Genomic DNA, 17,499 nt, shown 5'->3' with positions numbered 1-17,499 from the left:
TGATAGCGGACGAGCTGAGTCGCCACCCGTAAATCCTGCCCATGGAGTGGACTCTGGAATGTTGGGTGTGTTCCGAAATATGGAAATTGTGGGGAGAGCCAATACTGGACATGTTCGCAGCATCCAGGAACCATCGTCTTCCTCTGTTCTGCTCCCCATTTCCTGACCCTCTAGCTTAGGCAACAGATGCTATGATGCAGAACTGGTCCAACCTGGATCTGTATGCCTTTCTCCCATTCAGGATGATAAACGAAGTCCTCAGAAAATTTCAGTCTCACCAAAACATCGAGATGGCCCTAGTAGCTCCATTTTGGCCACAGAAGGAGTGGTTCCCGGAGCTTCTTGGACTCCTTGTGGACTTCCCAAGACTTCTTCCCTCCGTTCCAAGTCTGCTTAGACAACCCCACTTTAGGAGGTTCCATCTGGGCATATCCTCTCTGGCCGCGACAGGGTTTCAACTATCAGCAGACTCATACGATCGAAGGGATTTTCTAGAGCTGCAGCAGAAGCTGTCACTAGATGTAGATGTAAGTCTACTGACAGAGTCTACTAGGCTAAGTAGGCGGTTTTTAGACTCTGGTGCAAAAGACACAACATCTCGTCTTCTAAGACCACTTTAGTTCAAGTAGCAGACTTTCTGGTTTACTTAAGATCTTCTAGAGGCCTCTCTTCACCAACTATAAGAGGTTATAGATCTATGCTCAGCTTCGTATATAGGCACAGAGGTTTAGACGTACCAACAAACCAGGACTTCTCCGACCTGATTAAGTCTTTTGACACAACCAAGAGTAAAAGGGAAGAGGCTTGTCCATAGAACCTGAACGTAGTCCTCAAATGGCTCACGAACTCACATTTCAAACCAATGCGTTCTTTCTTGCTGAAGGATCTTACTAAGATGACATTTTTCTGGTGGCCCTAGCTACAGCTAAAAGGGTTAATGAAATCCATACTACAGGCAGTCACCGGTTATCGGTGGGGTTCTGTTTCTGAGGGTGTGATGATACCCGAAAATCGCTGCTAACCGAAAATCGGCGATTTCGGGGCTTTTTCGGTGATTTTCGGGGGTTATCGGCGCCAGTACCCAATTATCGGCGCTGATAAGCGGAAATCAGCGATTTTTGGTGCCGAAAATTGCCAATTTTCATCGCTAGACAAGCCCCATAAAACCGAATCGCTGTTAACCGTGCCCGCCGTTAACCAGGGACTGCCTGTATGAATAAAAGAATAATTTTTCCCCAAGGGAATGCAGTGTGTTCCCTCATCCTGAGTTTTCTGGCGAAGAATGAGAATCCAGCACAACCCTGGCCACGTTTTTTTACCATTAAAAGTTTAATGGACATTTTAGGGGCAGAAGAAGAAGAGAATTCTTTTCCCTGTGAAGCCTCTTAGATATTGTATCTATCTTCATAGGACAGAGAAGATCAGGAGACCAGCTAGTAACCTGTGGTGTTCGGTGAAGAACCCCTCTAGACCATTGTCTAAGATTGCAATCTCGTTCTTTTTTCTTTTTGAAGGACCTCATTTTGGAAGCACACTCCCAAATTGGTGAGGACAACTTACCCGTCTCGAAGGGAGAGCCCATGATGTGAGGGCAGTCGCTACCTCGGTAGCTTTTAAACATAATCTTACCCTTTCTTCAGTTCTGCAGTCTACATACCGGAAGTGTAAGTCATTGTTCATTATGCATTACTTGTGAGATGTAGAAACAGTCTACGTAAAATGCAGTACATTAGGACCTTTGTCCGTGGCTGGCATAGTGTTCAGTGAGGAAATGTAGGAAGCATCCCTTCCTTTGCTTTGTCTCTGCCTTGACTTATGGTATTGAGTCCTAGAGGAGCCTGGGGGTTACTGTGTACCAGGAGTGCCTGGGGGTTACTATGTACCAGGAGTGCCCACCAGTTTTCAGTGACGGTTGGTGGATGTATGTTTTTTAATTGTATGGTGTAGGTGACAGTGTTTTTTTTATTTATTGTTATGTTTATGGTACTGCACCTTGGGCAGGGGCAAATATCATTTGCCTTGTTGGCGATCAAAAATATCCTTCGTCACAAAAGCTTCTGCTAATACTTCGTCAGCAATTGGACTACTCCTCCACTGCAAAGTACCCACTTCAATGGAGGCGATCCTGTCTATGCTGCCACGCCACTACAAGGTTGAGATGAGCACCAACCAGTGGCAGTATCTGCCTGCAGCATCTCTCACCAGGTGAGGAACAACAAGCATTGTATCAGTGCTAACCACTTTTTTCATTCTGTTCTCAGATTCATTAACCTTATTAATGTTTTGGGGTACATTATGTCCATGAATCCCTCCGCTTGTCAATATGGATTCAACTAAGTAATTACTGGGTAAGTTACCTATATAAAAATAACATTTTTATGATAAAGTAAAGTTTTATCTATACTTAACCAGTAATTACGGATGGAGCCTGCCCTCCTCCCTTCGCATGGACTTTTGAGCATAAACAAATAGAGCTCTTGGTTGAGTTGTTCTCTTACCCTGAAAGTGGGTGGGGCTAGTCACCTACATAACAAAGGAGAGTTGTTACCGCAAATTTCAAAATTTAAGCTGCCATCAAGTAGAAACTCTTAGCTAAGTAATTACTGGGTAAGTATATATAAAACTTTATTTTACCATAAAAATGTAATTTTTGCTGCATGTTCTTCAAATTTTCTATGATATGGAATACCAGTGTTTGGTGTTTTTATTTCAGTCACGATTAGAGGCCTTAGAATTAATGCTGACACTGTTAACACCTGCTCAACTTGCTGAAAAGACAGATGAGGATTTCAAACAACATGGTTCAGTTGAGAAAGCTTGTGGTTCATTACTACCATCGGTAAGTTTTTCAAGTTATCAACTTTAAAAATGAACTTTTTATTCACTTTTTAATGTGCAGTAAAGGGATTTTTTTTGTTTGACATTAGTATGTATGACTTTAAATGGCTTAATACTGTATTTATATTTACAGGCTGCTAATTTTGTCCATGTTGATATGTAATTTGGGAAATCAGCAGTATTTTTGTTGCTTTGAATCTTATAGGGATTATGGAGGCAGTTCATGATATTTCCCTCAGAAGTCAGCAGTACATGATTTTGCTTGTTGGTCCATTTATATTTTGAAAAGTTTAATTTAAAAGTCCTGTAAGTTTTGGAAATCTGTACAAAATTTAAAATTTTCAAATTAACATAACTAAATTTAAAAGTTATTTAAATTTGATTAACATGGTCCATAAATGCTCAGTCGATGATGGAGGACTGGCCTTTTGCCACCTGCCAGTTCACTGAGCACTGTATTACTTGTACATTGATCAGTATGTTCCATCTGCTTCACAGCCAGAACTTTTTTTTATTAAGTTGCTCAGCACTATGAAAGAGTTGTACATTCCAAGTTGGAATTTTGTTTCAAATTTAGCACATTGTTGAAGTTGAATAACCAATTTAGGAGGAAAATCTTTATTATGATTGAGGTTTGTATTTTTCCAACATAGCAATAGCAATAAGAGGTTTGTATTTTTCCAACACAGCAATAGCAACAAGTTTGCTAATACTGTACTAGATAATTAAAAATTGTTTTGAGCTGCCACAAAAGATATGCTTGTCAATAGGGATGTCTACATTTTTTCATTCCTTAGCCACATATTTCTAAATGGGAGTTTAGCTCCATACACGTTGCTTCCATTGATGTTATGATACCCTGGTGTCACCTAGCATAAATTGAAATTACCCAATTCTTTCATTTTACTGGTTTTTAGTTTGATACCTAGTTATTGGCAAATGGCATTCCTGTAGTATTTTGTTTGGTATGCTAGTAGAAAACTTGAATAAGAAATGAGTGATATCATCCATTCCAAGTTATCAAGGTTTTACTGTATAATAATATAGCAATAGTGAAGATGTAAATAAAAGATTTCACAAGGCCTGTCTTTTTCCAGGTATACCATGAAGTCATGACTGGTTGCTTTGGTCTAGAGAGTTTATGGAGCAGTAGCAGTTACTCACTTGTGCGTTCATTGGAGGCAACTCATTACCTTGATGGTATTAGAGCAGCTAGCCAGCCAACTCAACAGCAGATTGCTACTACTGTCCATATTATCTACAGACACTTGGTGTCATCTTTGTTGCAACATGAACAGCCTGACAAAGGTTTGTATAATGGTAGTACAGTACTTCTAAGGAAGTATTATAGTTGTTGAATAGCTGTCATTAGAAATACATATGCAGATGTTGCCAATTTATTATTTGACCCAAAAGTATATGAAATAAAAACTTTACAGTCACAACCCTACTTACAAATGAGTTACGTTCCAGACAGCCATTAGTATCTTGAATTGTTCGTGAGTTGGTTTCTAATACTGTATGTACAGTAGTGCATGATTTTTGCTCATGCTCACATTCCCGAGTTAACTCGCGAGTCATAGATTATACTGTTTTCACTGCATTTTTAAATCATGCAGTATTATAAAGAATTACTTTGAATGCTAGAAAGGTAGAAAGAAAAAATAAGATTTAGACTCGTGCAACATTTATAATTCCATGCTTTGAAAGTTATGAACTTGGAGAGAATTTCACAGGAGCACTGTCAGGCATTGGAAGTTCACAAAGTAAGCAATGCACACTGCCATCTATTGACAAAAATACATACTAAACATTTTCTATGGAGAGAGGAAATACAGAAAATGGGAATTCATCAAAGAACGAGTTAAATCAGGAAGATAGAAATAAGTAGGAATATTTTACGAGTGTGGACAAGTATTCTCATGATTGTGAGAAGAATACATGGTAGTTAATCACGAGAATACTCAGTGTAATCAGGGCAGGAGTTAAAGGAACAGGCTCTTCTTCTTCTTCATGTTCTTCTGTTCTTTGCGAAAATTCTTACCAGCAGAATAAGCGCGCAGAGCAAAATTTGGACATGTGACCCTGTCTGTTTGTATCTCTGAATGTTCGCACGTAGGGTGGTGACTGTAAAGTGGTTATGAAGGACTTTGAACTACAGTATATTTTCCTTGGAGATCCATTGAGTTTACTATGGTGGTTTGTTTATGCCGAGGCATTTTCTCAGTACAGTTCTGTCTTTTAATAATTTCCTTTAAATTTATTTGCACCTCAAGGCATTTTCAATGAATTACACATCATTGATGTATCTTGCCTCAGTAATAATTTTTTTTCAAAAGATACATTTATTAATGTTGAACTTACTGGAAAACTAATGATTAAAAGTGCTTTGTGAGAATGTATATAAAACATTCAATTATGGAAGAATGTAAGATTTCTTTGGAAGGAGTATTATTGTTTTAGTTCAAAACATTTGCAGTGGTTGTTAGTTTTCATCAGAATAGTTTTTATTAATGAAATTAAGCCCCAAAATTTTAAGAAAGGTACTCATCTTAATACAAACCACATGAAATTTAATTATACATGGCAACTTACGTATTTTTATTTGACCTTATGCTTGTTGATTAGATTGATGGTTATGGTTTTTATGAAATATGAAGCCATATGATACCCATTAACTAAAGTTTTATCGATATTTTAGTGAATTTTTTATTAGGGCTTAGTTACTGGGAAGTGGCCTTTGTGTAGCATTTTTCATGTTAAGGTAGTAAAATGTACAACTTTTTTGCACCTTCTAATGCACTTTTAGTTTTAATGAGCCTTTTGTTGTTAATTGTTTCTAGTATTATCTGTAAAGTGAAAATTCTACTTCACCTTATACAACATAAATATGAACTTTTTCTTTGGCTCTTGTAATAAATTAAATCTTTTTCCACAGGTCTTAGAGAACGTCTGTGTCTTCTCACAGTGTTTGCCTTAAGTGTACGATATGAAGCTGCAGATCTTAGCTTGGCTGTTTCAAGTGGCCTCCTGGATGCTTTAGTTCGCATGTGTTGCCCATATGACCCCCCAACCCTACGTCACACTCCTCACCCATCGCCGGCAGATCTTCTCCCCCATGCTACTCACACTTTATTCCAGATACTTACCATTCTAACAGGGTAAAATTACATATGTTGCTATTTATATGATTTGATTCTTTCTGTATTTTTTATTGAAGTGATTTAAGGGCATTCTATGACTAATAACTTTAGAAGTATTTTTGATCAAATTGCACAGTATTTTTGTCATGTAATTTTTGCATTCCATAGCAAATTAATTGCTTAGTTACCAAATATTTCAGGCTATTTGGGTTATTTGATTATTCATTTATTTATAATAGAATATTTGGGTCTTCGTTGGGTATTCTCTTATTTCCATCTTTATTGAATAGCTTTGGTAAGCCACGTTTAGAGCCATTGATTCTGAAGCTGATATTTATGCTATATTACAATAGGAACTTTTGAAGTGGACAAAGCAGGGATTCTTTTACAATTGAAGACAGTGACCAGTGACTTTGCATTGACATTAGTTCTGAAGAATGTATGTAAGTGTTTGGCTTGTGTCCCCCCCTGTTTTGAAGAACAGGAGGGACACAAAGCCAAGCACTTATATACATTTTGCTCTACCATATATAAAGCTGTTTAGTCCTTGCACCCCTCTTGCAAGAGATGTCATAAGACGCTTCAAGCTGTACCCCTCCTGCTTGTTTGGAGGTTGCAGTATCCACTAACAAGCTATACACATCTCTGGACTGTGTGTATAACTTACCTCCTGGAAGTACACATTACCACAAAAAGCTGTACATACTTCCAGGTGTGAGGAGTCTTTACACAAATTAAATTTCTTAAATTATGGATACAGGGTACTTAACAAGTGTAAATACAGTAATACTTTGATTTCACACGATTCGAGTTGCACGAATTCACAGACACGCAACATCTGTGAATCCAAGAGAAAGGAGAGAGAGAGTGAGAGATAGGGGTTGTCCTTAGTTAAGAGAGTGAAATTATTTATCAATTATCACGGAGACAGAGAGAATAACACGAGAGAGAGAGAGAGAGAGAGAGATTGTCCTTACTTGAAATATCAAATTAAATTATTTATGAATTATTATAGAGACAGAGAGAATAACATGAGAGAGAGAGAGAGAAAGTTATTCTTATGTTAGAATATCAAAAGATGGAAATTCATGATTTATGAAGGAAAAAGAAAAAGAAAGAGAGAGAGTACCAGAAATCCTTTGAGACGCTGTTGGCAACAATTGACACATTTGACAGCTTGGCCCTCGTCCCTCTCTTCAAAGGTTTCTGAAAAGATGGGGAAATGGTATTTTTTTGTTTAAAATATCACATAATTTACCATAGAAATGTATGAATTTTGTAATTACAGTTTTATTATTATTATTATTATTATTATTATTATTATTATTATTATTATTATTATTATTATTATTATTATTATTATAAAATTAGTACTTATTATTAGGTAAATCATTTATTTATCAGCAAAACAAATAAACATATACATGTAACCATAAAAATTCTCTCATCCCAATAAGATATGAGAGAATTTTTATGGTTACATGTATGTGTTTGTTTTGTATGATAAAATAAATTATTTACCTAATAAGAAGTACTAATTTTCAAATAATAATAATAATAATAATAATAATAATAATAATAATAATAATAATAATAATAATAATAATAATAATAATAATAAAGGGATTTTGACAGAGGAAAAATCTATTTCTGAGGAAGGTCCCGTGTCACCCGGTGAAATTCCATTACAGCACGAATTTCTAGGTATAACAATGCTAGATATACCAGAGAAAAAGAGCTTTCAGAAAGCTGGGGTTACTACCCCAGTCGATCGTCTTTTAGAAGACGTCGGTATAATGAAGGGTGAGTGAAATACCACTACCACGGAAATATACTCGAAAGATCTCTCCTTATCAAAACCCCGTAAAAGAGCGGTGAGCCGTTACAGCTCCCACACTCAACACCCGCCAGGACGGCGACACCAGCGCCACCTACTTCATTCCATGCTAGCACTAACCCCAGACTTGGCATGTGCAAGTAGAGGGGGAGTACTAGGTCAGTTAGGGAGGGTCCGGGTGACAAGGACCTTCCTCAGAAATAGATTTTTCCTCTGTCAAAATCCCTTTTCTGAGTCCAGTCCCGTGTCAGCCGGTGAAATAGTGATAGAGAATCATGCCAAGACTGCTACTACTGGGAAAAAGGGGGTAATCTGAAGAAAAAGCAAAATTGTAACGAAAATAATTTTAATCAAGCAATCTCTTTCATGAAGCAAGAATACTTAAAAGTAAGGTATCTTAAATCTAAGGCACATCAAAAAACTTAGCACTACAAAACAAGGGGAGGTCCCGGTTTGATGGGGAAAAACCTCAAAAATCTTAAAATTACTTAAAGGTAGTGAAACATGAAATGTGCACAGAACAAGCAAATACAACCTTAATACTATACACGTAAACTTAGGCTAAACACGTAAGAGACAAGACTAATGAAAATTAACACACAAACATCTGGGGTACGTGGAGCCAAATAAAAACCGTCCAGTACCCCGCAAGCGAAAACAATTATGGCTAGTCAGATTACACTTTTCCATCAGTAGATACAAGATACATCAATATGAGGGGCTAGGCAGTGAGGCATAAACAACCAGGAGAATAAGCAGAGAAGTAAATGAGGTAGGCGGGCGGGGGGGAAAAGGAAAGGATATGATTATTTAAGGTGGGGAGATGACACTTCCCACTGCTATTGTAGAATATTTCAGGGCTTCGAGCGATTTTAAATAGTGGCGTTTAAACACTAGAGGTGATTTCCAACCCGTATATTTTGATAACTCTGAAAAGTCCATATTATGAAAGTAATTAATAGAAGTAGCAACTGCTCGAATATCATGAACTTTAGGAACTGAGTCTGGGTTGGCTTGTTTAATGAAATACAGAATTTGTTGCCTTATAGCATTCAGAGAAAGAGTACCACCTTTCTCCCTGATAAAAAGAGGACCCGACTTACTCTGTGGAGTTCTTAAGAGGTAAGATTTAAGTGTATAAACTGGACATAAAGATTGATCTTGAGGAAGGGCACCACCTTCCAAGGAGACCACCTGTCCTGTGGGTCTTCGTTCTTAGCTAAAAATCTAGGGTCAGGGAAAGGAGGACTTCTCCAGATGGGAGGAAGTTAACAAAACTATCACCTCTAGTGAGAGCCGACAGCTCTGAGATTCTAGCACCTGAAGCCAAGCTAATCAAAAATAAAGTCTTCCTTAACAGATCCTGATAAGAGCAATGGGAGTTATCCAACTCTGATGCTAACTTAAGGACGTCATTGAGAAACCAAGTAACCGAATGTGGACGTGATACTGGTCTCAGACAAGCGCATGCTCTGGGGATGGATGAAAAATAGGAATCTGTAAGGTCGATTTTAAAGCCGTAAAGAAATACTTTCTTCAATGCCGACTTGACTGTGGTAATAGTGGCGGGAGCCAGACCTTTCTCAAACAGTGACCTAAAGAAGGAAACTCCTAAATTAGTCGTCATGATTTTGGCTTCAGATGCTTTCAGGAAGGAGGCTAATTTTTTTGACTGCTGAGTCATACTGTCTAAGAGTAGAATCTCTTTTATCTGATTCTAAAAACAGAGTGTTGACAGGGTCAATGTTTGCTCCTTTTTGAGCTGCGAACTTTATAAAGTCCATAAAGCTAGGGCATCTTGAATCCTTGAGGAAGCTGACACAGTCTTGGTTTGTACTGTCTGGGTCAGAATGGGTTTGGGAATCCGAAGACTCCGTAAGCCCAGTTCCTGAAGGAGAGGAACCAATTGCTCTTCAGCCAATAGGGGCTACCAGAGCTGGTTGACCTTTGAATGTCCTTAGTTTGTGTAAAACTTTCAGCAGCAAATTTATTGGAGGAACAGATAAATCTTCTCCCAATTGTTCCAATCTACTGTCATTGCGTCTGTGGCTAACGCCTGAGGGTCCAGGTTGGGGCTACATAACAGGGGAGCTTGAAGTTGCTCTCCGTTGCGAACAGATCCACTTGGAGTCCCGAACCCGGCGGCAAATCCATTTGAAAGATTCCGCATCCAGGGACCACTCCGTCTCCAACGGGGTAGTCCTGGACAGGGAATCCGCCACCACGTTCCGGACACCTGCTAGGTGGGTGGCTGACAGGTGCCAACCGTGCTTGTTCGCCAGGGAGAAGATAGCTACCATCACTTGGTTTACTCGACCTGATTTGGAGCCGCCCCTGTTGATGCAATGAACTACCACTGCGCTGTCTAACACCAACCTGATATGAATCCGATTGGGAGGGCGGATTTTCTTCAGAGTTAGAAAGACCGCCATGGCTTCCAGGGTGTTTATATGGAACTGCTGAAACATTGTGGACCACGTTCCTTGTACTTTCTGTTTTGGTGAATATCCCCCATCCGCTTAGAGAAGCGTCTGTGTGGATAACTAGTGCGGAGGGGGAAACTGAAGTGGAACTGTTTTGGACAGGCCCTTGACTGTGGTCCAAGGCCGCAGTCTTGTCTTTAAGATCCGAGGGATAGAGAGACCTTGTCCCTGAGCTTGGCATTTGCTCGACTCCGCCACACCCTGTTTATGTCTTTTAATTTGGCTTTCAAGAGCAGGTCTGTTACTGAGGCAAATTGAGAGACCCGAGACTCTTTCTTGGGACCGACGGGATGCTGATGATTTTGAGAAACCTCTTGGTGAGAGATGCTATCTCTTTCCTCTTGGAAGGAGGCGTGTGGGAGAGATAACGTGTGGGAGGACAGGTCCCACTGAAGACCCAGCCATTGAAACCGAGACTCCGAGTCAGGCGGGACTTCTCCTGTTCAGCTGAAAACCCAATGACTCTAGGAAATTGATGACTATGGACGTGGCTTCCTGACACTCCGAACAGTTGGAGCCCAGATTATCCAGTCGTCCAGGTACGCTGCTAGGGAGATTCCTTGGGACCGGAGCTGCTGTACTACCGTATCCGCCAGCTTGGTGAATATCCTGGGTGCAATGTTCAGACCGAAGGGCATGACCCTGAAGGAGTAGGCTTGATTCCCGAGTCTGAAACCGAGGAACTGAGAGAAGTTCCGCGCAACTGGGACGTGATAATAAGCGTCTGAAAGATCGATAGAGGTGGTGACGGCTCCAAGCGGAAGTAGAGTCCGAACCTGAGCTACCGTAAGCATGCGAAACTTGTCGCATTTTATGTAGAGATTTAGACGCGACAGATCCAGGATCACTCTTTGCTGATCGGAGTCTTTTTTGGGAACAGTGAATAGCCTGCCTTGAAACTTTAGGTGCCTTGCTTTCTTTATTGCTCGTTTGTTGAGCAATTCTTTTACATAATCCTGTAGGATTGATGTGGGTGGCTGGTAAAATCTGTTTTTGGGGGGAGGGTTCTTGATCCAGCTCCACCCTAGTCCCTTGGACACAATGCTGTGTGCCCAAGGGCTGAAGGTCCATTGGTCCCTGAACCAATACAGGCGACCGCCTACCTGTGTTTTCTCAGTGGGAGGGAGCGGGTTTGTTCCCTCTACCACGTCCAGGTCTTCCCCTTGGGGTGGTGTTAGACTTTCCTCTGTAGGGGGGCCTTGCCCCTTCCTCCCCTTGCCACCCTATTGAGGCCGTGAAAAAATCCACGGCCCTCATATGTAGGGTTGTATGCTGGTGAGGATACATAGGAGGCGCCGCTGGTTGGACCAAAACGTACTGCTGGGGTTGGGACTTAGAGGTAGATGGCTGGGCCACTGCCGAGACCGGGACGGATTGAACCATCGCCTGATGAGGCCTCTTATGTCTCCTGAACCGTTTTCCTCCTCTTGTCTGGGGGCCGGCCGATTCTGGGGTCTTGAGCTTATAAGCAGGAATTCCCCACCGAGCGCGAAGACTCTGATTGGCCCGTGTAGCCTCGGACATGACGGATGTAACCTCTCCTTCAGGGAAGAGGTTAGGTCCCCAGATTGAACTTTTAATGAGCTTGTTAGGCTTGTGGCGGATTGTAGCGTCAGCAAAAATAAATTTTCTGCATTCCAGCCTAGCCATAACAAACTCATGCAAGTCTAACTGGAAGGTCGCCAGGAAAGACTTAGCTAGGACCTGGAAAAAGGGTTCGTCTGAGCCGGAGACGGCAGTAGCCTCAGTAAGACAGCCGGAGCTCAAGGACCGGGCTAACTTAGTCCGGGTCTCAAACTCCGCCTTTAACAATGATTCCGGCAGCTTAGGAGTTGCTCACTAAACTGCGTGGAAGCGCAAAGAGGGTCCAGCTTGCCTACAGTGAAAGTGGACGGGCGTCCACCCAGAACTCATTACTTCCTGGGAATACCAGGAAGTAGGGTCTGTTTCCCTCAATTGAGGAAAGGGATTCCCATCAAGGCATGCTCGGGTCGTGGCCAGAGCAATTTTGTCCATACAAGGAGTGGGAAGATCTTCACCCAGGGTGAACATCGTGAAATTGCCCTTGAAAGGGGTCAATTTTTGTGTTCACTGCCTGCCACTCCGTCAGAGTGCGCAGGAGAGCCGACTGAGTTTGGTCTCTAGGGATGATGACAGTTTCCCTAGGTACCTTGTCTGACGAATCCAGGCTTCTTCCGTAAGCCTCACGAAGCCAGGATAAGGGGCAAGAGATCGGGGGGGAAGAACTCCAACTCCTCCAACCGTCTCGTGCCCAGACCGTCTAACTGTAAGTTTGCCATCATGTTGGATGGCCCGGAGTGCAAACCGCCAAGGGTTTCTGACATCAAACGGCGGGAGGTCCGCAGTGTCGGGGATAGAGTACTGTGGTTCTGCTTTAGGTTGGCGAGCCAAACCTTCCAGTACACTGTCATAGGTGGCAAACTTTTCTGAGATCTTCTCAAATCTCGAATCTAGGTCCTCCGTGAATTGTTTGTACAGTTCAGTGGCCAGGGCTTGTGCGTCAAAAAGAGGCTGGCGAGGAGGGCTTGGTTTGCAGCCCTCTTACTCGCGCCCTTTGCCGGAGGAGCTAGATTTACTCCCGGAGGCTACCGGTCCTGGGACCTTAGCCTTCGACGGGGAAGGGCAATGCCTTCTTAGAAGTCGAGGACTTATAGCCCTTCGCCTTCCATGAAGTCTTCAACTTGGGGATAGCAGACGGAGCTCTATCACCCAAAGAGGAAGACTTCACAAAACCTGCAAAAGATGATACAGATGAAGCAGGGAGTTAAACAAAGAGGGGCCCGCCCCAACATCCTCACTTACCTCTCCACTTACCACCTGGTCCTGCTCTGTATTCATAGGTTCCAAGTCGAGATTTAGGGCGGCAACATCCTCCGAGACCTCGGCGTACATGATGTCCACTTGAGGTGGCTGGGTCGCATCACGGATCTGCTGGATAATTGGGGTGGCAAGTTCTTCTGGTACTGCAGCCGCCACCCGTGCGCCGGGTAAAGCAGGTCCCTCAACCTGGCGTCGGGGCGAGGGGCTTCCCCGACGGAACATTCCTGCCGAACCCAGCCACCCAGGCCCGGAGGGATTCCAAGGCAGACTTCTTGGAAGTTTCATCCGCCTGCAAGGAAACCTGTAGTTAGTCAGGAATGCAAAGACCGACGGAGAATATAAACAACACAACGTATGAGGAGCATGGACCGGAGGAAAGAAGACTTTCACTTACCGACTCGTCTTGGATGGTTGAGGAGAGAGCAAAGCAAACCTCACAGCCATCGGGTGCCAAACAACCAGGTCGTCCAGCCGGATTGCACAACCAGCGTGGGTCCGCACACTACGTGCCCGTAGGGTTGTTGAAGGAGGCGGTACACGGCTCCTCACAGCGAACAGTCTGTAAAGGTAACAGTACATGAACCTCACACTCTAAGCAAAAATAAAGCCGGCAAGGCCGGAAACTCAACTACAACCGGAATACTCCGGTGGAGAAGAACTACCAAATTAAACTGGGCCAATAAGCTTTAAATGCACAGAGCGGAAGTTTAAGGATTCATACCCGGAGGACTCGGGAATGAAGGAACGAGAAACCAGAAACCAACCATAAGGGCTGCCAGAAAATTAACGGCGGAGCCCCAGGTGTGGGACCGGAATCACGCATATATGGTAGAACTAAGATTAAAAATAAAAATAATAATAACAATAAACAAAATTAACAATGATGGTAACCTCCGGAGACCGGAGGGGTCTGTATGCTAGCGTGACATAGAATCATCCCACATCTATCTCCCTGCCGGAGAAACAAATGGGTAAAGGATCAATGTTCATAACATACGGCGGGGCCACACCTAAACCCTAACTTCGTAGCTCGATGGGGAGATGAGAGGTGAGACAGGATTCGAACACGTTCGAGCAAACCGAGCCACCCACCCCACCACAGTGAAGCTGGGGACGATATGGGAGGGAGCGAATCCCTCTACCAATAGGAGAAGTCCCTGACTCGGAGAAAACGCCATCTAGCGTCACCCGCACGAGTCGCAAGGCTGAGGGGGGGGGGGTAGTGGGGAGGAGTAGGCTACCGGAAGGGGAGAGGAGACAAGGAGAACATGACACCCGCTCAACTGCAACCTTCCTTCCCAATGAACTTGGAAGGGAAGCCTACTCCAGGGAGCTACACAGCCCAAAGCCCAACATCTCCTAGGCGTAGCCTAATAAAAACCAAACCTAATATAGGTTAGGAAGGAGAGAGGGGTGAAAAAGGAGAGGAGGAACCAACAGGGAGAGAAATTTTGTGCCGAGGGCCAACAGGGAACGAGTAGGGGATAAGTAGGCGACTAGCCTAGAGGAACACATCCAAAGAACTCGATTCCTCCAAATGGGGGAAGAGGACTAAGGGGCTCACTCTGACCCTAAAACGAACCCTGAGGAACAGCAACAAAACTCCCTCAACCTGATCTCCGCACCCAGGGCAAGGGATGGAGCCCACACTACCACCACCATACAAAAACAATCAAAATAAAATTACGTTCACAGGAAGTGTAGCCTACCTCGGGTAGTTTCAAAATATTTTATAAGGTTCATCAGAGGCAAACTACACAACCAAAAATAAAAAACAAATAAAACTAAAAACATTAAACTTAAAATAAGAGCACCATCTTCAAGAATAACATAATAGCCTATGAGACTAAATGAAAAAGAACCCGACCTGGTGGGGGGGGGTACAGGATGGAGCAACTCCCTAAGAGAGGCCGACAGGCCAAAAATGCAGAACAAAAACTAAAGTTGGAGGGGAGCCACGCACGGAACCACCAGGAAGGAATTCAAGGGCTAAAATCTAAATATATATATAGCGACTGGGAGAAAACTCCGACCGAAAGAACAGAAGGATTAAGCCTCGTGGTCGACATGGCTGATAGGGGACGCCGTGGCATCATAAGAAGATCCCAATATTTATGAAAATACGAGACCAAAACAGCCATAATTAGATCAAAAACCCCACAAGAAGATGGTACTTAACTTAGAGATGGAAAAAGGTGCTCGATGCCATTGTAGATGAAGAAAAATTAATCCAAAATAGGGACGAGCACACAAAAGAAGCGAACGTATCACGTGCTAGAAAATGGAATGAAGTAGGTGGCGCTGGTGTCGCCGTCCTGGCGGGTGTTAGGTGTGGGAGCTGTAACGGCTCACCGCTCTTTACGGGGTTTTGATAAGGAGAGATCTTTCGAGTATATTTCCGTGGTAGTGGTATTTCACTCACCCTTCATTATACCGGCGTCTTCTAAAGACGATCGACTGGGGGTAGTAACCCCAGCTTTCCTGAAAGCTCTTTTTCTCTGGTATATCTAGCATTGTTATACCTAGAAATTCGTGCTGTAATGGAATTTCACCGGCTGACACGGGACTGAACTCAGAAATAGATCGGTTGATAGGTAGGGAGAGAAATTCTCTTCCAAAACTCTATTTTTATGTCAACCATTTATTTCTTTTTTTAAGGGTAATGTATTAAGCTAACTTTTAAATGAAATTTCAGTAACTTTAATTTCATTTAAAAGTTGGCTTAATAATTTTGGAGCATGATTAGGGTCATGTTTAGTGTTTAAACTTCAGAAATAAGCCTTTATTAGCATTTTTAGAGACCGTGCCAAACTTACATGAAAATTTGCCTTGCGCTAATGGTTCTGGAACCTAACATTGCATAAGTTCAGGGTATGACTGTACTTCACTCGTTATGTATGTACATTAAAATAAAGGTGCTACCACAAAACAGCTTGAGAGAAGAAAAAGATCCCTCTGATTGAAAGTGAAGAAAACTGGTCACTAAAGCAAGGAAGTAAATAGAAAATGAGAAGGGGCAAGGAGTCTCAAGAGAAGGAAAGAAAGGATTCGTGAACTATATGATTACGATGCATTTTATAAATCATATCAGTAAATATAAATATGGTTCATAGGCTGCTCCATGAGGCTAAAAGGAGGCTGAGAAGTGTCACAATGATCATCTGTCTCAGGTGGATGGTGAGGGATGCTTGGAGATGCCTAAGTGGGAGAAAAGGCATCTATTTTGTTTTCTGCTCGAGGAATATACTTTACTTTCACATGGAATTCCTGGCTAATAAAAGACTACTGGAGCAGCCTCTTGTTATAGAGCTTGGCTCTTTCAAGGAATGATAGCAGCAAGCGGTCTGATAAGACAGTCACAGGGGTGTTACCGTAAAGATACATTTTGAAATATAGAAGTGTGGCTACTACACACCAGAGCTCTTACTCTACAGTAGACTAGTGCTGCTGAGTGGGAGGAAACTCCCTGGCAAAGTATGAAGCAGTCAGCAATGGGGATTCATCAGATGGCTCTTCCTCACTGGACTGCAGAAGCACACTACCAGTGCCTGTGTTGCAAGCGTCAACCTGAAGATAAAAAGGCTTGTACACCTCTGGGCATGTCAATGTTGGATGGGGAGTTAACTTAGTTTTCAGCTGATTGAAGGATTCCTGGCATTCTGGTGACCAAATGAATTTTGCTTTTGTGGATGTAAGCTCAAAGAGAGGTTTTGCAGCAAAAGCAAAATTTTTGCAAAATCTACTGTAAAAAGCAAACATTCCAGGAAAGCCCGTACTTGCTTTCAGTCAAATGGAGCTGGGTACTCTGAGACTGCCTTTATGTTACTGTCTTTAGGTGCAACAGAACCATTACCAATTAACCCTTTCATATCTGTATAGTTATCACATCACTGAGGGTACGTGAGCCCCGATGTGTCTGGGAGCGCTCGACAGTGCGAAAAAATAATTATTTCGAAAATTCAGCAAAAATAGAAATTTTATGCCAACAACGTTCATTTTGCTGTCCTTTTTTTCTAAATGTTTATATTTTATGGTGGAATAGTCAGAATAAGAGTCCCAGCCGTCTAAATACGAAAAAATGTGAGTTATTTAAAAAAAAAAAAATCTTTACTTATTTTTATATTTTCGTTCGTAACCCAAAAACTATGAAAGTCAGACGAGTGAATTATTTTTTATGAGAAAGCCAACAAAATTCCCTAAATATTGACATATAAAACAATGGAAAACGAATAAGTCCAGTTGGTGAAAAAATTGATAGAAAAGAGGGTGAGAAACAGAGCGCTCTGCCCGGCCTATGGTGAGAATTATCGCTAGAAAAAATTTTTTTGAAGAGCCCTATCTCGGTTATTTTTCATAG

General features: G+C 42.2%; 1 protein-coding gene across 1 annotated transcript in view; it reads left to right on the top strand.

Annotated features, from left to right (window-relative positions):
• The window catches only part of LOC136831091 (probable E3 ubiquitin-protein ligase HERC1), an 801,341-nt gene that overhangs the window by 383,782 nt on the left and 400,060 nt on the right, over positions 1-17,499 (top strand). The window contains exons 32-34 of the mRNA XM_067091041.1: positions 2,714-2,839; positions 3,936-4,146; positions 5,777-5,999. Of these exons, the coding sequence (XP_066947142.1) occupies positions 2,714-2,839; positions 3,936-4,146; positions 5,777-5,999 (560 nt within the window). The remainder of the gene's footprint in view (positions 1-2,713; positions 2,840-3,935; positions 4,147-5,776; positions 6,000-17,499) is intronic.

This window comes from Macrobrachium rosenbergii, chromosome 48 (assembly GCF_040412425.1).
Source record: "Macrobrachium rosenbergii isolate ZJJX-2024 chromosome 48, ASM4041242v1, whole genome shotgun sequence".
Lineage (NCBI taxonomy): Eukaryota > Metazoa > Arthropoda > Malacostraca > Decapoda > Palaemonidae > Macrobrachium > Macrobrachium rosenbergii.
This window is presented reverse-complemented; position numbering and strand designations above follow the sequence as displayed.